Source organism: Tauraco erythrolophus, chromosome 2 (assembly GCF_009769465.1).
Source record: "Tauraco erythrolophus isolate bTauEry1 chromosome 2, bTauEry1.pri, whole genome shotgun sequence".
In the NCBI taxonomy this organism is placed as follows: Eukaryota; Metazoa; Chordata; class Aves; order Musophagiformes; family Musophagidae; genus Tauraco; species Tauraco erythrolophus.
The window spans coordinates 14,731,061-14,754,234 of NC_141466.1; the positions used below are offsets into that span (position 1 = coordinate 14,731,061).

The 23,174-nt window shown below is 44.6% G+C and overlaps 1 protein-coding gene across 1 annotated transcript in view; it reads left to right on the plus strand.

The window, feature by feature from the left end:
* Positions 1–21,856: 21,856 nt before the first annotated feature.
* MAN1A1 (mannosidase alpha class 1A member 1) overlaps positions 21,857–23,174 on the plus strand; it is a 167,491-nt gene continuing 166,173 nt past the window's right edge. Inside the window, exon 1 of the mRNA XM_086632109.1 lies at positions 21,857–22,456. Within this exon, the coding sequence (XP_086488235.1) occupies positions 21,857–22,456 (600 nt within the window). The remainder of the gene's footprint in view (positions 22,457–23,174) is intronic.

Sequence of the window (23,174 nt, forward strand, 5' to 3'; positions counted from 1 at the left end):
TCTTACCTGTATCCTATTGAGACCCACAATAACATCTGCCTACAACCTTGCCACATGATGCTAAGAATTTTCCATAAATCTAATGAATTAAGATATCCTGCAGCAGAAACCTCATGGTCTGCTCCAACGTTTTATCGTTCTTTCGTACAAATAGTGCTGAATGTCTACACTGGGAATCTAGCTAAACACGTAATAGCCGGTACATTTTTAAAGGTGCAGTCTAAATTGTTCTATATGTATGTCCTTGTGTGGGCAAGCCTCTAATTCAAGAATGTTTATGCAGCCTCCTTAAATAATTATCTGCCTAAATAACATAAGAATTACCCTTCTGACAAGTGGCTAATAAGCCACTAAGGTTAGCATAAACTTTTTCCTAACAAGAATAAACTAAGTGTGACAGAGATACCAGAACTGGTTTCATTAAATCATAGAATAGCAGCTTTATTTAAACAAAGTTAATGCTGTCTGTAAAAACTTTTCAATGTTTAAAAGTCGGAAAGATTGGTGAGGGGTTCGGTAAACTACTTGTTGCTTCTGTTACTGGACTCTCAAGGGAGAAATCTGGAGAAAAACATACACATCCACACAACATGCCACTACACTCAGTCAACAGTATGCTCTGCTTTAAAAGTGGTATGGAAGAGCTCAGCTGGAAATTGAGTGTCGATGTTCTCTCGCATTGACCACAACAACATATTTGTCTTAGTGCTCTGACAGTTGAACAAGCAGGCATGCATGAATGATGCTTGGGGATGGCACTTGTGTATGTAATGCTTCCCAAACCTCTTCAAGGACATGTCATCCTTGGAACACGCAATTCCTAATTCTGTCAAGTTTAGTGATTCCACGGGTTATCTGCCAAGTAATTGTCACTTCTCTAACCTAAAAGTGTCTGGGGACAACTTCAGAGATCAATGGGAACACAGAGATATTTTGGCTTTCTCCTCTCTGCACGCTCGCCTCCCTTCAGCTGCAAGTTTTCCCCACATCACACCCTGTTTTCATACATCTATGTCCTCATCAAATGATGATCCTGTCGTAACTTGGAGCAGTACAGGGCAGACCTGAGCTAGCTTACGCTGAGCACCTCACAGCCAAGGTGACCATGGTGCAAGGGCTGTTGCAACAAATGAATGCTTGTGAGTGCTCCCGGCCCTGGCCCCAGTCACCTCTGCAGTCCTGCCTCCATGTTATCACACTTCCACTACTGCTTTCACCTCTGGCCACAAATAATCTACCCACACACATCCCTGCTCAGCCTCCTCCATCCTGCTTTGCTTGGTGGGCTCCTGGCTTCACCCCTGGGTCGTGCTCGGTGCTGTTTTACAGCTCCCAGCAGCCCATCCTGCGGCCACCTCGCACAGGGCTGAGACCCGGTTCTCACTACAGTTTCGGGAAGACGTATGCAAAAAGCACTGATTGTAGAGCTGGAGTACAGCAGCACACCTCACTAACTACTGCCTCATCACAGGAACAGACAGACCAGAAAACATCAAGCACGCACATTGAGGGCATGGGAGGCCAATGGCAAAGAATGGGGACCTAAGGCTGCCCTGACATCCGTAAACTGACCCGGCTTCTGAGCAATGCCCTGGGCACGCGTGCACAAACTTGTCAGCAGGGTCAGGAGCACACGTGCAGACCCCAGGTGTGAGCAAACATGCTTCGTCTCCTTTTCAGTCCAGAAACGGGCTACACTCATCTCAGAGGGACCCATAGCAACAAATCACCACCTCTTCTCCTTGGACTGACTCAGAGCACAGTAGAGCGAAGGAGATCTGCACAGAGGAACGGAGGGACAGTTAAGCATATCAGTAGGGCAAGGTATTATTCTGAAAGATTTGGGTGAGACTTTACCCTCTAATTTCAGCTGTGATTTCCCGAGTGGTCAAATGGCACATTGTCAGCTCACTTCCAGTTTTTTGCTTCCCTTGCCTCACCCCTGCTTTGAAAATGCAGACAAAAAGACGTAAAAATGCCATGCCACAACTGCAGTCTTACAATGTTCAAACAGAATGTCATTTTTCTTATGGTAGAGAAGCAAAAATAAGAAGCTTTATGCTTGTTGTAAAAAATAATATGCCATAAAATGTTATTAAATGCACCTCCATCCAAATACCATTTCATCTAAGTCTCCCTCTCCCAAAAAGAAACTGAGATTAGTTTGATCCATTACTGGAAAGTGACAAAATAGCATGTGTTTTGCTCAGTAAAAATTATAGGTGATCTCTGCAATTTCTTGTTAAGACTAGTCTCCCTGTGCTATCCTTGTAATTTGTCATTTTTACTCTGTCACTAACCCAGCTATCTACTAATGATGCAGAAAAACTCCCTTTACATAGACAGAAAAGAGGTTCCCTTCACTGGTCCTGCTTCACTGCCAGGGTGAGAGAAGAAGGGGAACGCCATCCTGGCAACGGAAATCAGGTGGTTCATAGCCAACTTCTGCACCAGCCTTTTGACGAGGAGGAAGAGGCTACAGGAGCGAAAGACATACTGTTTTGCCTGCCTCTGGTCACTTGGGCGAAGGGGACCTGCTCCTGTCCCGCCTTCTCATTCCCTCCCACTGCCTGCAAGCGCAGACTGATCCACAGCACTGCCCACCACACTGCCTGCAGGCACTGAGATGCTGTAGGGCGAACCACAGGATGCTCCATACTGACTATGCCGCAATCACATACAGGATAAGGTGCCAATACAATGAGGTAGCTATGCTGTAGTGCACTGACAAATGTGTTTATTAATACACTGTTGCAGACCTGTGGGCAGCCAGGAAGAAAGACGTGGCCTTCTGCCTTATTTTCTTAGCTGTGGATGTAAGAAAAAAATAATTCTATTTTCATTTAGGAAAGAGGATTCTATTTTTCCCACTGGTGCTGCTGGAAATAAATCCTTTCTTGGAAAGTAGAGTTATGTCATATAGCCAAAAGCATATGGGTTTTCTTACAGCATAAAAGCATAGTGTCCCTTCAATCTGCAAAAACAAAATGTAATTGCTCAGTAGTCTCAATTATTAAGACCTTCTTATATCAAAACCTTGAGACTCAGGCCAAAGGAACATGACTATGATCTTCATGGAATGTGCCCATACTGGATAGAGAGTAGCACCTACAAGGCCGTCCAGATCGTGTCCCTTCATGCACTGGAGACAACCTAACACAAAGGAAACTTGCTCTGAGTGCAAATCTCTCTTAAATTGCTCCAAAATGTGAGTTAAAATGCAGATTGAAAGTCCAGAGGGCATTCTATAATCTCACACAAGTTTGTTAATAAATGCTATATATTCCAATTTCTGCCTCTTTCCAAAAAAGCTATGAAGTCATTGTGCCACCACACGTTATTCTTTAGATTTTTTACCTTTAAATTTATGGCAGATTGGAAAGGTTAAAAAATTAATTTAGCAACAGATTTTACTTTCATAAAAACAAAAAATGCATTCAAAACAAGTTAGGAAAACAAGGAATGTGGTTTTTTTTCAAAAATCGGAATTTTCTGACTTGAAAGGAGTTGTGCTACTTCTGGGGGTTTTGAACAGTGGCAAAGCAGTTAACAAAATCTATGAAACGTAGGTCAAAAAATCTATATTTGAGACTGGAATTGTGGTCTCAGATAGAAGACATTAACTAATAAAAAGATGAACTCTCATGAGACATTCAGAGAAACACTTTTGTGTATTCCTTTTCTAGAAATATATCAACGCAGATTTCTATTTCACCTGTGTGAAAGACAGAAAGGAACTCCACTCTATAGCTTCCAGATCGGCAAGTGCCTTCCTATTTCACTTCTGGTGCCATCTTGTTTCCCTTGTGCTCTGCTTCTTTGAAGTATCTCTTTTCCAGCCATCTGGCCAAACATCTTTTTATTTTTTTGGTTAAGGAACTCATGAGAAAAAAACGAATGCCCGCTGATTTTGAACTGCGCACATGAGGCATCTATCACTTTATTTTCCAGCTATTCTATATATACTGACACGAAGTCAGCTCTTGTAGAATATACGTTATTCATGAAGACAGTCTCATTTGCCCTAAACAATGCTCTGCTTTTAATTACATTGTCACAGAACAGCTGAACGACTCTCAGGAGTCCATTCTGAAATTCTACAAAAAAAAATTACTTGGCTCAGACTCTGTTTACTGCAAGGTTGTATCTAAACTATATATCTCTATATACAGATAGATATGTAGACAAAAGATACAGATAATAGCTCTGGTAGTGGTGCCACTTCTTGGCTGGTGTTGCATCAAAGATACAACTGCCTCTGCATGCTCCTTGCTGCAAAGCAGAAACACAACAACATGATACAGTTGAACAAAAAATCTCCCAATCTTAGACTTTGCTACTTCCCATGCACTTCAACCCCAAATCCTATTCACTTGGACCATATAAGCCCCCCTGCTATAAAAGGTGTTCAAATCTGCTTTTGTTTGTGTCAGTTTATTTTCTCCCAGATCTTTATTTGGTTATGTAAATGATGTGCCTTAATGATACAATGATCCATCCTGGTTCTATCTGTATAGCATGGCAGAGGTCTTTGCTCGGTGCTCCATAGTCCTGTTCCCCTGATAACGCAGATAGGTTAAAGCTGTGATTTCCTTGGAAACAAAACCACAGAAAAGAGGGGTGAAGTGTGGGCATGAGTATCATGTCCCTGCAGCTTACACCTGAATCAGTCAGCTAGGAAGAGCTCCTAGGTGGTACACAGGCTTGCTCTTTCCACATGTTTCACAGTTATTTAGGATAGTAAGGAAAAATAAACAATAATTTATTAGGTAAAGGGTTTTTTTAACCTCTGTGAGACGGTGATATTGTTCAGGCTACTTTAAGCCTGACAGTGAAAAATCTGTTGCCTGTAATTGCAGATATGTAAACCGTAAAAGATCTAACTTAAGTTACTTTCCTTAAGTGAAAGGTGTGACCTAAATCTTACTAGAATACTTTGATAGCAAGAAGCTTCCTTATAATTCAATCAGAATGACAATGTAACAAATGGTAAATTAGAACAACCAGAAGACTGAGCTGTTGGAGTCTTAAAGTAAAACCACCAAAAGCCTGTCTAAAAAAGTCTATTTTCTTCCCACAAATCTATAATGCCAGAGAAAAACAGATTGACCCATCAGTTACAGGTTTAAAAACTGACACTGAAACTGCCCTTAGGTTTTGTTCACCTCAGCTGTAGAATCAGCTCTGCAAAGCTGTCTTCTGGTTAGAACCTGCCAGGGTGAAATTAAGTTGTGTTCCATTAATAGAAACTTCACACAGGGCCTGATGTTTATTCCTTAAGAATTTCTGAGTTTTAAAAGTCTTATTCTTAAACAGCGTTTTTAAATACATTGCTTCACAAACATTGCATGCATAATAATATAAAAAAATAATATTACATTTCAGAATAAAGATTTTGTTAAAGTGTGCAATTGTGCTGAAATTTGTCAATGAAGTGCTTACATGGGATTACTATTCATTCCTTGGAAATTTAGCTGTCTGATTCTTACAGTAACTGTTGATACAGAGAAAAAGGAATTGAGTAGTTCTAATAATCTACTTTTCACATCCAAATAGTATTTTCTGATTACTTTGGCCACTGCCATTCAGATGCTTGAACTCCCTTATTATAATACAGGTGGGGTTATTTACTCTTAAATCCAATTTTCAGCCCAAACCTCTTTAGCTGTTCACTGGTTTCCAGTGGAACAGTGTCAGAGTTTCTCACAGTTAACAGTTTCCTGTGGTTTCGTGTTAGAAAACAATTTCTTCCACTGAAAAACAACCCTTTGTGTTTCATATAAAGCTGTTATAATTACAAATAAGGGAAGACATATTTTACTAATATTTATTGTACCTTTTCATACCTAATGCAAAATCAGCATACGGTACTTGCCCAAGGAAAGACTTGAGAGGCAGAGCTTAGCTTCATAAATTCCTGCCTCAGCACAGCCTTTAGGAACATACTTACCTCTATGTTTAAAAAGAAGAATGCGGCTGAAGGTTTGCAGGAATCAAGGCCAAGAAGACTAATGCCCATCACTGCGAAGCAATGAATAGAATCATAGAATCATAGAATGGTTTGGGTTGGAAGGGACCTCAAAGATCATCTAGTTCCAAGCCCCCTGACATGGGCAGGGACACCCTCCACTACACCAGGTTGCCCAAAGCCTCATCCAACCTGGCCTTGAACACTTCCAGGGATGGGGCATCTACAACTTCTCTGGGGCATCTACAACTTCTCTGGGCAACCTGTTCCACTGCCTCACCACCCTCTGAGTGAAAAATTTCCTCCTTAGATCTGATCTAAATCTATCCTCTTTCAGTTTAAAGCCATTACCCCTTGTCCTATCACCATATACCCTTGTAAAAAGTCCCTCTCCAGCTTTTCTCTAGGCCCCCTTTAAGTACTGGAAGGCTGCAATAAGATCACCCCAGAGCCTTCTCTTCTCCAGGCTGAACAGCCTCAACTCTCTCAGCCTGTCTTCATAGCAGAGGTGCTCCAGCCCTCAGATCATCTGTGTGGCCCTCCTCTGGACCCACTCCAGCAGCAACATGTTCTTATTGTGTTGAGGACTCCAGAGCTGAACACAGTATTCCAGGTGGGGTCTCACAAGAGCAGAGTAGAGGGGCAGAATCACCTCCCTCGACCTGCTGGCCATACTTCTTTTGATGCAGCCCAGGATATGGTTGGCTTTCTGGGCTGCCAGCACACATTGCCGGCTCATGTTGAGCTTCTCATCCACCAGCACTTCCAAGTCCTTCTCCTCAGGGCTGCTCTCAATCCATTTTCTGCCCAGCCTGTACTTGTGCTTGAGATTGCCCTGACCCATGTGCAGGACCTTGCACTTGGCCTTGTTGAACTTCATGAGGTTCTCACAGACCCACCTCTCCAGCCTGTCAAGGTCCCTCTGGATGGCATCCCTTCCCTCCAGCGTGTCCACAACACCACTAAATTTGCTATGTGATAAATGGTCGCTTTCAAATCACAAAAGATATGTGAAAATCACCTTTGTGAAATGAAATAAGAAAATATCTAAGTCCGAGTACTAAATAATAAATCCTTCAGGGATTCAAAAGACTCCGTTAATTAGTAACAGAGTCTGAAATTTTAATCTCTAGGTCACCTATTCAAATCCAGCTAAATTCAGTAATAAAAGGTTATTGCTGTTTAATGACAGCTTCCTGAACAAGCAAAAAAAAGTAGGTTTAAAGGTAACCTTAAAGGAAGCCCAAGGACAGAGGGAGTCCGTCTATTGCCAGTCCAGCGATTTGAAAGAGAAAACACTCGTGTTAACGTCAGCCATAACACACCAGCATTTTTCCCCCACACTAATGGGAAAACTACAGCAATATTATATTTGAGTAAGCTAGGAAGTTTTTCCCTCTTTGATGCTGTTGAATTACCTCAGTTCTTCACAGCGATCCGTAAGGAAGGATCTTTCCTGCATGCAACGTTTCTGTTTGCCTGAATCACTGCACGGGAGAGGCTTTACACAGAGATGGTTTCTAGAAGAGAGAAATTATTTTGTGAGGTAATATAACAAGCAGTGGCTCGAGGGGAAAGGAAAACATGCAAGGTGCCAGGGGGCTGACTCTTTTCTTTCTTACAGCAGTTTTTAAAAAGCTGAACTGCGCAGGCTTTCATACCTCACGTGAACATTTCAGAGTGCATGGGCACTGCCAGATGAGACTGTGGATACTCTACCACTTCTTCACAGAGTAAAAAATCCTTGCAAAGGTGAAAGGCAAAGGATGGTCAGGACTATTGGATTCATCCCCAATAAGGGATAGATGTACACCCTCGGAGGGAAGACAAAGATCACCTATCAGCATTACAGCCAAGAACACTGATAATGAACTGCAGCTCAGTGCATCTTGCCACAGCTTTGGGACCAGCTCTGTGACGGGAACCTGTCAGAGTACAATTCAGTTACTTTTCACTAAAGCAATGACTGGAAACTGCATAAAAGACCTAATGCTTTACTCATTGCTTGTGAAAGGATTGTAAGAGAGGAAAGCCTGTTTTCACTAATAGTTCATGCTTTATGAACAAGGATACAGAGCTACTAGCACATATCGCTGTCAGGCAAGAGTGGTCTTTCTCTTGATCTTATATACCAGCACATTCACTTGCCTGCTTCTGATTCAGAAAACAGAATCTCCAGAGCTTTCTTACACCTCTGGAAGAAACCACTGGTGCTTGTCAGCTGCTCCTGGGTGATTATCACAGGCATTACTCTATAAGCTTCAGGAGTTTTCTCTGTTGCTGATGGAGAGAGATCATCTCTTCCAGAAGAGATTCAGAACAAAAGTCCAAAGCAGCTGTACTTTATCACATCTGAAAAGGCTTATCTTTCTCCACTGACTACAGAAGAGTCCATGGAAATGGCCCTCACTAGGCTCAGGGTAGCCTTGCACAATATTCCCTTTCTTCCTCCAGAGCGTATACTTTCCCATTACTTTGTCTTTGTTTACAAGCAGCCAGAAAAGGAAAGAGAAAGCTTGACTACCTACAATTTATCTTGCTTTGTAGGCTTTTTTTTTGTGTGTGTAATGTTTATTAATAACAAATTATGTTGACATAATTTAATAATTAATTTAATAATTAACTGGACTCTTTAGTGCATTGACCTCCTAAATTATAGGCAAGAAGAGCAACAAACAATGACAGAAGAAGCACCAATAATGCAGAGTCCTTCACTCGGGGTACAAAAACCCCAAGCATCACTATAGGCTCGGGGAAGAGTGGCTGGAGAGCTGCCTGGTGGAGAAGGACCTGGGGATGTTGGTTGACTACCGGCTTGATATGAGCCAGCAGTGTGCCCAGGTGGCCAAAAAGGCCAATGGGATACTGGCGTGTATCAAGAATAGTGTGACCAGCAGGAGCAGGGAAGTGATCCTGCCCCTGTACTCGGCACTGGTGAGGCCGCACCTGGAATATTGTGTCCAGTTTTGGGCCCCTCGCTTTAAGAGAGATATTGAGCTCCTGGAGCGGGTCCAAAGAAGGGCGACTAAACTGGTCAAGGGGCTGGAAAATAAAACTTATGAGGAGCGGCTGAGGGAGTTGGGGCTGTTTAGCCTGGAGAAGAGGAGGCTGAGGGGAGACCTGATTACAGCCTACAAATACTTGAGAAGGGATGGTGGGGAGGTAGGGGAAGGGCTCTTTACATTAATGATGGGTGATGGAACAAGAGGAAATGGGTATAAGCTTAGTCAGGGGAGATTCAGGTTGGATGTTAGAAAGTATTTCTTCTCTGAAAGGGTTGTCAGCCGCTGGAATAGGCTGCCCAGGGAGGTGGTTGAGTCCCCATCCCTGGATGTGTTTAAGAATAGGGTGGATGATCTACTTAGGGATATGGTTTAATGGGGATTAGGGACGGTTGGACTGGATGATCTCTAAGGCCTTTTCCAATCTAGAAATCTATGAAATATGAAATCTATGAAAACAGATTTTAACGTCCATATTAAAAATGAGTAACATTGCCTTTGGATTTTTCTAAGATACCAAGACTCAGACCATTTGCAGAATCAAGGGGTCTATACCAATAGGTCACATTTCACCTAAAAATAGCTAGAAGCAATTTTAGACCATGAAGTACAGTAGACTACTTTCTGATATCTAGATTTGACTGCATCTCACATTGGCTGAAGTTTCTCAGTAACCTTTTACTGTGTTTTACTCTGACAAGGACAATAATCAGGGTGAGGTAAAAGACAGGAGGGAGCAGTGGTCTTGACCACTCATACCTGGGCACAAGGAAGAAGCTGGAGATTTAGGGAGATCACAGATCAGGACTTCGTTAAGAACTGCTCAAAAAAGGGTCAAGCATAAATTTTCCTCTTCTTGATGTGTTTCTTCGCTTATCAACATTATTTCAGTCCTGTATTGCACCACATCCTGAAAATTCATCTTCACCAAGGCCAAAAGAGACCCAGACCCGTCTGATTCAGCACTTGAGACTGAGTGAAACCAAGACATGTTTTATCAGCCTACAGAGCACTAGAGCCTGATCTCAAGATCTCTTTTGACGACTGCAATCAACCTGAGTATAACTGATTGCAGGATTAGATTTATGTTTGTAAACATTTGAGTTCTGCGCTTAAAAAAAAACGACAAGCCTATTTGCTTGTCCATTCATTGCAGTTTTACACCTTTGAATAATGTCCACAGTGGAGTTTCTAGTGACAAGTTATAACTAGTAGATTTCTTATATAGTATAAGATAACTAACTTGCATTCTTTATTCATTTTTTTTATTAAAAGCAAACAAAAACAAATGAAAATCAATTTTTTGTAGTTTATTGCTTTATTGTTGGATATGTGGGAGAAGAAAGGAAAAACGTGAGTAAAAAGGACACCTTACAAGGGGCCAGTACCTTACCTGCAGGCAAGGCAATCTGGTCTACTTTACTTATGGTCATGCAAGAGTTGCTTATTTAATCCTACAATGCAGTTTTAAGAAAAAGCCTAAACTGCACCAAAATTCATTCAAGTCTCTTCAGCAATACCTTGCTGAGCAAATAGTTCAGTCAGGGAACTCTGCTCTTTCTTACTACTTTTGTTTTATTCCTGTGGGAAATGTTTAGGCAGGACATACTGTCTCTGTCAGGTTTGTACAGATAGTGTTGGAGAGGAATTTTAGTATTGGCCAGTTGCCACCTCACGAGTCTTTCACTAATATCAATGTACCCTACGGTAAAGGAAAAAACACTGCCAGTGGAGTGATAAACATTGGAAATATCATATGACATTATCTGTGTAATTTTTAAAAGATTATTCATATATTACTTTTATAAAAATATCTGGCTGCTATTTTTTAATTTTAAAGCTAGTTACTTCTCATATTCCCAGATGCTTGGGCTCTTTGGTACTCTATCTAGTTCTCCATCTCAATGATGGGCAGCTCACATTAAATCTCCACAGCTAAAAATTGAAAGAAAGCAAAGGATAAGGAGCACTAGACAGGCCTGTCACAGGACACAACTCAGCAACTTCTATTTACGGATCCACTTTCTATATCCACCCATCCTGTTTTGGAAAGGACAGTAGAGTAACTCATTTTAGGTTAATGCATTAAACGAAAGCAACCCAATCAGATTTCCTCGTTCTTAATATTATGTCTGCTTTACTTATGTGTTTAGGCACTCATCTTAGTATTTAGTTCACTGCGTTAAACATTCACGAGCCACTTCACAGATGAGCATGGTAGCAACTCTGCTGCCCTGGTGGCTTAACCTCCAAGCCGTGCTTATAAACAGATTCAGCTGCAGGGAACAGCACTGCTCCTGTGCAGAATTTGTCGGTCAAGGCTTCAGAGCACACGGCTGACACTCCATTACACAGATTATTTCCACATCACAGTAAGTAATCCAATTGACTAAAATAGGACAGAATTAGGCAGTATCTAACAGCAGTAATGGTAACAAAACTGGCTCTAAGAAAGACCTCACCCGCAATTTTGAAAGGCTTGTACTATGTCTGTATTTTTCCTGGTCAATATGCATCATCCTGGTCAAGATCTGGATGATTGCAGGTCAGTAAGGCTAAGAAATGCTGGTGTGTAGAGAAGGTGAGGAATAGCTGTTTTAAGGTCTCCTCCCTGCCTCTGGTTAGTGCAAGAGACAATTATAAAGATATCTTGTGCTGGACAATAACTATGGGTTGTGACTCTAGCTGGTAATAAATAATGTCTCGTGACATTATCTGGTTTCAGGGACAGACTTTTGTTCCCAAATGCCTGCTTTCTATTTCCTACTTTTCCTTCCACACACATAAAGCCCTAAGAACTGCTCTCTACCACCATCCTTTCAGCAGTCTGTGTACCATATGGTCCATATTCCATGGACAAATCATCCATATTTGTGTTGTCAGTCTTAAATTATTCTGGATCAGGCCTCTGGTTTCCCTCATGGAAGAGAACCAATGGCTTGAAGGATATACCAATGGGGCCAGCTCCAGGCTGGGGAGGATGTCTTCTGTGCAGGCTACAAAAGGATGGTAGAGTGCCAGTTGGTTGGTTCTTCAGGCAGCTGGATATAGGGGTGCATTGGAGGCAAGACTATATCCTAGAAGTCTGGCACCAACCCATGCTCCTAATCTCTCACTTTTGCTATGAGATGCTGATAGGCAATGGCTTAAACGAAGCTGTCGCCTTTCTACATGACCACAGGATGGCTACATGTGGCACAAACACATCAGTGATGGAGTGAAGAGCCAGAGGCGCAAAAAGACCTTGGTGGTAACAGTGTGGTCACTGAGATGCCTTGTGGAAGCCTCTCCACAGCCCCAGAAGGACAGTTAAAAGGACAGGACTGGTGAGACAACAAGTAAGAATGAACTTTCAACAACCCTTTTGAGAAACTGAACAGAGCTGCACAGCATTGGTCAGAAAGTAATTTTGCAAGTTTCTTTCCCCTGTATTCAGAGCTCTTTGCAGCTTTTTCAAACATTCTGGTACACCTTTGGCAAATTAGGTGTTATGTTTCAGTAGTGTATAAATGGTTTTCCACTAACATTCTGAGGCAAAGACTTGACTATTAATTTTTCTGGCCACCTGAGTTCTGCACTATCAAATTGTCACTATGAACTGAAACAGAGGAGTAAACGTAAGGCAACACAAGACAGAACATTTTTCTTTGAAGAGAGATGGCAAGGTTGTAGTAAAAGACAGCATGACACCAAACCACTTCTGATAAAGACTTTAAAGACAAGCCCATCTGGTTTTTCAAAGGCAGTACGTTCCAGCTCTCGCAGAAGGCATGGGACAGGTCGTGCCAGTCCAAACCGTTACAGAAACATGACTTTTCCCTGCCTGCTAGGTAGGATGAATTTATCTTTTCTTCCACTCCAAGGAGAGAGAAGAATAAATTACTTGCAGCTGCTTAAATGCTATGTGGTGAACTTTGTTGTCTATTAGGAAACACTCCTTACTGAAAAAATAAAAAAAAATCCTAATCGTAAAGATCTATTCCAGACTAGTTTACAAATCAATGTCTTCCTAATATAGATCAAACAATAATCTTTATGCCCATGAAAAGAAACTGCCTCTGTGCCAACTTTGGGGAGAAAAAGATGGAACAACAAGGTAAACCTATATTTAATGGGTGATTCTAGGAGCATGACAACCTTACCCAGAAGCCTCACTTTTCTCTGTTTGGAATTTGTCCTCTGTGCTCATGTACATATGTTAACAATTAACTTATTTTGTCGTCTTTCATCTATTGATTCAAATACATAAGAGGAAAGACAAACCAAATTGTTTTCATTTGAGCAAAATAGCTGATGCCAATGATGAGTGAAAAATAAGGAACAGACCATGAATACTTTTCAAATGTAGCAAGTTACTGGTTAACTTGAGAAAACACCAGATATTACCTCTTACAGTACGTATGTTATTTAAATATATTGATGTTGAACCACTACTACAAAAACTAATGACTGACCTTCCATGTTTGCAACTGCCCTGTGGGTTTGTTCAAGACAAAGGCAGGTTCTCACCCTGCTGGGAGGGACATTAAAGGAACTGAGTGTATAAAAGAGAACTAGAGAAACACACAGAGGCATGAAACTATGAAAAGCTCAGAGGACCTTCTTCCACTTGTACCCCACTTTGTAGATTTGATTTACATGTAAATATTAACCCTTTCCTCAAGACAATACATGCATGAAGACCAGTCTGAAAGTGAAAAATACATTCTTAAGTCTTCCACACCTTCTTTGAGTCAGGAGGGTTTCCCTAAGAAACGTTTGCTTCTGTCTCAATAATTATCTTCCCTTTTCAGCCTTGGATATTTTCCTGAGTCTCATCCTAAATAGAAATCTGCCTATCCAAAAGCTGCTTGCTGCTAATTCACTCTTGTCGTTCTTAAGTCTGGGATCCCATGCTGCCTGGTCCTTTTGGGGGGCATAAAGCACTCAGAGATGCCTTGAATTCACAAAACCATTACATATTGCAAGCTCAGGGTTGCAGCGATGGACCACAGCATCAAACCACATTGAAGCAATACAGCTGTCAATCAAATAGAAAGCTCAGGGACAACTGGACATATGTGGAGAAGAAAGGAGATCTGTGTTTCAGGAAGCCAGCCAAAAAAGTGAAATGAACCGGAACTGGTCTAGGATAGATGGTCAGTGGTGTACTACAAGTCCTTGGATGAGTAATTGAGCACTAAAAACTAGGAAGAATTTAATTTCTAAGAACCTCAAAACAACATTTAATCTAAGGATATTAAAGCAAACTCGATACATTAGTTCTTACTGTGAAATAGGTTAGCTCTTTTACTGCTAAGAAAACTAAGGCTCACCATCATACGGACAAAATATGGCAAAGCCATTTTTTTTATCTAGGCTTTCAATAAGATCCAGGTTTAGCCAAACAGCAAGAGCAAAGGTCAGATTAGCTCCAATTTTTTCTGCATCATTTAGCCCAAGCAGTAAATCAAACAAGGGAGTTTCAGTAGGATAAAAGATCAGATATGAAATGATGCTGAAACTTCTGGATTTCATTTAGAGAAGACAAATAATTCACAACTGTGTAAGATCTGAGCGGACACGTGTGCTCCGTGCGCACACACACCAGCTGGCAGTATGCAGCTGAGAGCCACTACTCTGATTTTACCGAAAAAAAATTCACACAGCCTGTCAGGTGGTAGCTGGACACATCTGACGCATTATCGCTACGTGTCAAGGTGAGTCAGGACACACATGGCACAGACAGGAAAATTAAAAAGATTAACTCTCCATCACCAAAAGGCTTTTGTGGCTTGGAGTAAGAGAATCCATGAAGGATCAATGTAACCAGCCACAACAATTTTGAACAAAAGTCTGTGAAGAGGAAACATGCAGTAGTCCTAACTAGAACCACTGGAAAAAGGTGCATCACTTTTTTCCAGAGACAGTAAATAGTGGAATATTTTCACAGGAAAGATTAACTAAAAAAATAATTAAATACATAACCTCACTGCTTATAACCTCAAAGCTATGTAAGACGCAGAAAGAGAAAGTGACTTTAAAATAGACTCAAAAATAAAGTTGAAGTAATACCTCAGTCAATCAGGGTACAGTCAGTAAGTCACATCTTGTACTTTTCTATTAAAATGTGCTGCTGAGCAGAATTAACTCATCTAGTTAGGGAAATAACCATTGGGAAGAGAGGCACAAGGACATCACTTCAACTATTACATGAGGGCAATTTGCATAATCCACGTGGCATCACATGTAGTTGGGGTGATAAAAGCTCAGGAACATTTTCAGCTTTGTTTTTTATGAAATAGGCAAGGAGCTATTAACTATGGAATCAAAATCTTGCACAAATCAAGCACTTCTAATACAAAGAAATAAATGAATAGTTCACACTGTCCTCTGGTTTTAAGATGTCTTGTTGATATTTTTAGTCATCTATTATATTATACTTTTATTCCTTAGCACAGTTATTGGCTTAGTAATCTCCACTCTAACCACTTTTCCTTGGGGCTATACACTAAAAAAGCCAGCTTTGGTTTGCAACCAAGACGTCCAGTTATTCCCATCATTTAGCTGCTAAATACAGCTGTTGAATGGCTGCAAAACCCAGTTCCAATGTCCATGTCTCGTTCTCTGCCAACGCTACTCCCCTCTGCTTCAGGAAAATGATGTCACCCTGGAAAAGAAAGTAAGTTGCTTTTCCAAGGATCCTCTTATAAATTTGTTGCCTCCTCATCTTGATTTAATCTTGTTAGAACAAACTCTAAGCTCGTACCTGTAAATGCAATATACAAACTTGATGACAATGAAGAAAGCGCTGCTGGGAGAAAACAGTTGCTACACTCATAGTGCTGGAGTAAGACGTTTTAGTGCAATTGGAGATAATTAAGACTAAAAGAAAACACAGTAGTAAATTGTTTTCAGTCACTCACAATCCACTGAGCTTTGTCCCTTAAATATATGCTGTATCTGGTGGCCTTCTACCTTTGCTGGGGACTGTGGGTACAGAAATGGGAGACTGGAAGTAAAAGAACATATCAACCTCTATGTAACAGCAGTCTCTTCAATTCCAAGGGACAAGGGAAGAGAACAGAGGTGCCTGTCATGACTTTTAATGATCTCTTAAAGATCTAAGGTCCAGATGGAGTTTCATGAGATCTCTCAAAACAACTTCATCCTTAATTGCTATGAGAATAATTGTATGAGACACCAATCTGAATCTTAAATGGTGAAATACCATAAAAATTAACTTCCATTTCTCAGCTCCATAGCTAAAATTCTCTTCAAGTATGTGAGCATTGATAAATTGGTCTGCAAAGAGAGATAAAAGTTTGTAGGTCTTTTTCTTTCCTTTATTTTCCTGCCTCTCCCTTGCACACATAACACCATGGCCTCGTTTGCTTGCACTGAAGGACTGCAGAGTCTATAACAGAAGCAATAAAAAAAAAAAAGATGAAAAGCAAAGAGTAACTTCAGTGAGATATTCTCAAAGATGCCATCTGAGGTTGAGTATGATATCTTCATTTTCATACTGAATACGATCCTGCAAGTGGTCAGAGTTCAAATTCTAGACTCAAGCTTCTTGCAATGTTGAAGAAAACACTTTTAATCTTTCATGTTTTTATAGAATGAGAGTTAAACATTTTCTCTAGGCAGCATTTCTTGCAGTTCATCTTCTGTGCCTTCTGAAATCTTGGGGAAGAAAGGGCAGAGATTTTCTGCCCTTAGCTGGATGCCTAGCTGGACACTTTCGGTGAACCTTCCTAATAAGCACTGAAAGCTGCATGCATTACTGATTCTTCATTATGAGACATGAATGATCCCCTCCCTTAGGTGGGGATAGAAGGAGTTATGACGAATAATTCCAAAGATACTGGTAGGAAAGAGACCTTTCATAACATTGATGCGCCCTGCCAGAAAAGGGTTGAAGGAGCGGAGTGAGAAGTTCTCCAAGTTTACAGCTTGATATTCCTGGTACATTTCTACAGTAGTTGTAAACTTTGAATATTAGCCACATTCAACTTATGTGTTTAATTAGAGGAAATGTTTGAGACAGGTTGTCATAGAACTTCATTTTCTTTCTTCTGTTTTTCTTCCTCAAATAGGAGACAAATCTTCAACACTTGTCTTATTGGGAAGGGAATTAACTGGTGTCTACCGTCTCTCAGATTAGTGCCCTTGCTCTTAGGTTGTAGGCTTCTCTGGGGGTGGAGTGTTCTCATTTATGGACTGTTGAGCAACACAAAAAACTTGGAAAACTTTTCTCCTCTTTGCCCTCAGAGTTCTGCACTCTGCTCTGAGTCATAGCACTACTTCAAAAAGAAAAGTGGGGAATGTACATGTTCTCCAGGACATTACTGCAAGGCAAAAGTGAATAATTTGAAACCCCTGAGACTACAAAACATGTTGAACACAGATCTCCAACTTCCTGAGCAAGTGCTCTAACCACAGGACTCCTAAATAAGTGGTCAACACTTCTCTCTTCTAGGCTCTTAAAGAAAAGCATGAGGCAGTCCCTTATTCTCAAAGCGCTGAAGATTGAGCAAAGTTTTTGTGGTTGTGAATCACACTTTCCTCACATACTGAACTCAGAACTGCAGCCAAGCGCCAAAATCGGAGAGACAGCATTTCATACACATCTGGTCCTCGAATGGCTGAAGCCTCCTTCCAAACAGTATGCTGGGTGTTATGAATCCAGCTTGTGAGCCCTGGGAACTCTAAGTCGATGTCACGCTACTTACTTTCCCTACGAAGAGCTGGATGTCTAACTCAGGGTTGTGAATCACATGTGCAAAGGCAAGCCTGTTAGAAGCATCTCTGAAGAGCTGCGCAAACGTATCGCATGTCAAAAGGAAGCTGACCAGTAACTTTTTACAGTTAATCTTAACCAGAATGTAAGCGGTATCGTTACAAACTCGCTATCTGAAAATATGTATCAATCAGTATCTCTGCATCAGCTGAATGTGCCTAAAAATGGGCCAACTGTTAATAGCCTCCTTATCTGTTACATGTATCTTTTAGACCATTCAGGCTAATTCCCTATCACTAGGCAAGATCTAAGGCTAGAACCATGGCAAATTAGGTGTAGCTGGTTAAACAAAAACAAAAACAAAAACACAAAACAAAAACAAAAAACCCACAAAACAACAACAACAACAACAACAAAAACAAACAAAAAACCCAAACCCACAAAAACCCCAGTAGAGTTATTTTTTTTCCAGGCCGTTCAGTCAACACGCAGCAAATTTGCCCATTCAGAGCACTTATTATAGAAAAGTGTCTTGTCCCTTGATTATGCAAATCTCCCTCTCACCTCCTCTCATGCATCAGTTCTACCTTTCTCTAAATGCCTGACCTCTGCATGATTGCTGGAAAATGATTCCCGATCCTGCAGCTGAACCCACAGAAGAGGTATTTCCCTCTGTGGGAGAGATGCAGCCCAGTGTTTTGTTGGTATAACCAAACTGGATCAGACCCAGCCTTGCCCAGCATAGCAAAACAACTGCCTGAAAACATGTGGGTTTTTTTTCCATTTAGCTGATGTCATCCAAGAAGTAATGCAGCTCAATTAGGGAAGACAAAAAAAAAAAAAAAAGAAATTAAAAAATACCCAACTCAAAGTGTCAGCCCGCTCATTGTTTCCACTGGGTGGGTATGCTGATAAAGCTGCATCAAAAGAGGCTTTTCCAGTGCAAGTCCTGGTGCAGGTGGTGGGCTTTCCACTGCTGTCGTTACATTACTGCAAGCAGCAGACTTCATTTGTTGATGCTTTATTTGGATTTTTTGACACTATTTAGCACCTACCAATGTAGTTTTACTTTACAGCTGCATTGCCTGTTGGACACAGCCGGTCGAAACTGAGCATGTACAACCCTTGGTTCTACTACTTGTATTTGAGATACTTTTTTCAGAGATACTCCCTGTATTTTTGCATTCTTTGGAACGTCTTGTACCGTTCTGTATTGTGCCTAAAGTGAATTATTGACAAAAAAAACAAGCGACTTGTACAGTAATGTTGGGTTGAGGCAGTTTTTCATTCTTTCAGCCTCCGTTGCGCTCATGTCGTGAACAGCTCTGTACGCCAGTAACTTTGCATGCATCAATAATCCTGCTGAATAGTCCCCACGTGACTTTGCTGGTAACCATTTGTAACATTAGGTGTTAACAACTGGGAAGCTCTGCATACGAAATTTAGGGTCCTGTTCAGAGGAGGTGTCCCATTTTAGGGTCTAGATTATTGCTGTCCTTGGAATGATCATCTCATCGCAGAGGCTAGAGAATCTAGCAATCATCACAGAGGCTAGACAATTTCTGTCTTTGCATAGAAAATACTGGTTGTTTCTTACCTCATGCTCAGGAAATGAGCAAGATGTCCCAAAGATGGTGATGAGGGTGGCAGTGAAACTCATGGCGTGGATTCACATTTAACCCCTAGCACCCAGGATGGACACCAAAAGAAGGCAAGAGGCTGGTGAGCTCAGAGGGCTTTTTAGGAGACACAGGAGCAGAACCCCATGTGATGGTTATTTTCAACTCTTGCACCCATTCACAAAGTGCTATGGAAGTATGGTGACCTAAGGAATTACTTCAGAATACTGACGAAAGGCACTTCTTCCCGCAATAAATTCTGCCCCCAAATATTATCACCTAAGTAGTGATGAGTTTTGAGGGCAATCTGTGAAAAATATTATACGCCCCCATACACAGCGATTGAAACAATATGCTCACTGAAGCTGAGAGTGGTGTTTCACCATTTAGGAAGCTTTTTCATCAGTCAGCTGACTTTCAATAGCTAAACTCCATATTTGCTACCTTAAATGTTGCTTTAAAAAAAAAAAAAGCAGCATAGATTCTTATCTCCTTTTCCAAGCAGACTGAATTATTCAATCCTAAACAGTTTTATCTTGGCACAGCTATCAGGCTACGTTACACATTTCTGGGAAATGCGTGTCAAAATCAGAGTGCGTATTGTTTAGTTTAAGGAATAGCTTCACATCTAAATGTGGGGCAATGCAACTCAGGAAAAAAAAATAGAATTTAAAAGAAAACCAGTGTAAAAACTAAAAGAAATCACTGATTTTGCTGGATGCGAAATTGGGTCCCTGATCCTTCAGTTTCAGGTACAATCCTGAAATTTGACAGAAGCGTTTGCTCATATACTTGAGAGAGTTTTGCAGGACTTGGTTCAATGTTTCTATGTAACTGTCTTCTCTAAACCTGTTTTTAATTAATCACCTATTACCTATTCTAACTTCTAAAGAAGGGGATTTAGAAAAGCACTGGGCAGCAGCCTTACTCTATTCCTATTAAGTCAGTGGTAAAACTCCCCTTAATTCCACCGGGAGCAGAATTAGCCCCGTGCCAAGCCCATTTTCAAAACCGCGTCTTTACAGCTTATGCAATGCCGTCTCCCTGCCCTTGTTTAAAGCACAGACTTCCCTCTACCGTTTTTTTTTTTTCCCCTCGCAAAATAAATTCATGCAAATGCACAAACAAACCAACCTCAGCATCGCAACTTCTGGGACCAACATATCTCAGCTTTCCTTCCGACTCTGTGGTTTGCATTTTGGAGGACACGTCTAAGTTTACGGTGCTGAACTGCTGCCAAAGTCTAGGTGGACTCTAAGCATGTTCCAAAAAAGTTGGAGATACACCTCTGGGCGTCGTCTGGATTCCGTTTTTCAGTTAAAGTGACCCAGCATTTTATTGTGGTTCCCTGCTTCTCATATCCCCGCTGTTTGTTACACTGCTCTGTAACAGAAGCAAAATTACAAATCGGTATCTTAGTTATTTTTGAAACTTTCGCTCTCACGGGAGGCTTGGGGACCTCGGTGCAGCGATTTGACCAGCCGTCAAACATGACATTTCTTTGCGCCATCACGCGTTGTTTTTTTCCTTTGCGCTAGCTTAGATGAAAAGTCAAATTTCCGCGCTCGCATGGATATATGCCCCCTACTTCCTCGCAACAGAGGCACCCTTCACCTGCAGAAAAGGAAACTAGAATTAAAGCCCCGTTTTTATGGCAAAGAACGAGGCTCCTCCCAGGAGAGCGGGCCGGGATCTGCCCCCAGCCCCGCGCCGCCGCCGGGCCCGCTCACCCGGGCAGGTGCGCGCCACCGCCTCCCCGCGCATCGCCCCTCGCCGCCTGCGCGTACGAGTGCGCGTACGCGCGCGTGCACGGGTGCCCGCGAGCGGGCACGGGTGCGCGTGCACGTGTGCGCGCACATCCGCGGAGGGGCACGCCCGCGTGCGCACAAGCGTGCACGTGGGTGCGCGTGTGCGCGCGTGCCTGCCTGCCGGCACGTGCCGGTGCCGTGCGCCCGCCTCCGGCCGCCGCCGGCCGCCACCGCCCGCGGGGAGGAAGCGGCCGCCCCCGCCGCCCCGGCCGGGCGGGCCCGCCGCCGCCCCGTCCCCCGCAGGGCAGGGCAGGGCAGGCAGCGCCCGGGAAGCCCGCTCCGGGGCCGAACCCCAGAACCCGCGGGGCCCGGCAGCGCGGGAGGGCGGCGGAGCGGCGGCGCCCGCGCCCCGCGCCGCCCCCGGCCCGCCCCGCCCCGCCCGCGCCCCGCCCCCCCCGCCATTGGGCCGGCGGCGGCCCCGGCCCGCCCCGCCCCGCCCCCGGCTGCCCGGCAGTTCCGCGCGGGCGGAGCGGGGAGCGGCACCCGCGGCGGCGGGCCGGCAGCATGGGCTGGAGCTGACAGCGCCCGCCCCGCAGACGCCGAGCGCTGCCGGCGGAGGAGCGGCGGGAGCGCGGCCGCGGGGAAGAGGAGAAAAGTTGCCGCGTCCGCCCGGGGAAACTTTCTGCCGCCCAGGCGGGGAGGGGGCGGCGGAGCCGAGCCGTCCGGTTGCGGTGCGGTGCGATCCCTGCGCGGCGGCGGCGGGGCGCGCTGCGCTGCGCTGAGGCGGCGCGGGGGCCATGCCCGCCGCCAGCCTGCTGCCGCTCTTTGGTAGCGCGGCGGGGCCGGGGGCGCTGGGCGGCCCCGCGGGCGGCGGCGCGGGCGGCGGGGGCAGGAAGGCAGCGGGCCCCGGCGCGTTCCGGCTGACGGAGAAGTTCGTGCTGCTCCTGGTGTTCAGCGCCTTCATCACCCTCTGCTTCGGGGCCATCTTCTTCCTGCCCGACTCCTCCAAGCTCCTTAGCGGCGTCTTCTTCCACTCGGCCGCCCTGCAGCCGCCGCCGCCGCCGCCCGGCGGGCAGCCCCGCGCCCCGCCGCAGCCCGCGGGCGGCCCGGCGGCGGCGGAGGCGGCGGCGGCCGCGGGCGGGGCGGGCAGCCTGGAGCGGATCCGCGCGGACCACGAGCGGGCTCTGCGGGAGGCCAAGGAGACGCTGCAGAAGCTGCCCGAGGAGATCCGCAGGGACATCCGCCAGGACAAGGAGAAACTTCTGCAGGACGCCCGCGGCAGGAAGGAGGCGGGCGCCCCCGGGCTGCCCCAGCGCCTCTTCCGCCAGCCCGTCGGCGCCGTGGGGCAGGAGCCCGCCGACCCCGCCGTCCGGCAGAGGAGGGCCAAAATCAAAGAGGTGGGTGGCGGCGGCCGGGGACGCGCCTCGGCACCCCCGCGCGGAGCAACAGGTCGCTGCCGGCGGGGCGGGGGGGGAGACCTGAGCCTTCCTACCTCCTCCTCCTCCCCGCGGGAGAGGGTCTTTGTGGCCATCTCTTCCTCAGCAGCCGCCGCGCAGGTCGGCTTCGTCGCCCGCAGTTGCATCCTCGCAGCCCGCGGTGCGTCCCGCGCCCTTGCGCGGCCGCGGAGCGAGCGCTTGCCTGCGGACCCGGCTGCGCCTCTCCCAGCTGTTGCACCGAAACCCGGGGAAGGCAGCAGAGCCCGGGAGCGCCGGCAGGCTGCCGGGCTCCTCTGGGGGAGCCGGGGCCGGGGAGGAAAAGCGGCGCCCGGCAACCCCATTGCGACGCAGGTCTGCCTGCGCGCCCCGTGGAGCATCCCATCCCGGGCTCGGCCGCCGGTGGGTGAGCTGCCAGTGTCCCCGCAGGGTACCGGAGCCGCGGGGGGTAGGCGCCCTCCCCGTGCCACACTGGGGGCAGAGGAGGAGTTGCCCTGTGCTGTCCTGCGCGGCTCCGACGGGTACGTGTCCAAGTGCGAGGCGTGCGGCGCTTCAGGGATGTCGCGATCCGTCTCGGATTCGTGCGGTTCGCTGTTCTGTGATAGCGGCGATCTAAAGAGTTGAGAGTATTTGGCAAAATACAGTCAATTTGGGTTACAGCGGTAAAGCATCTGAGCTGTAA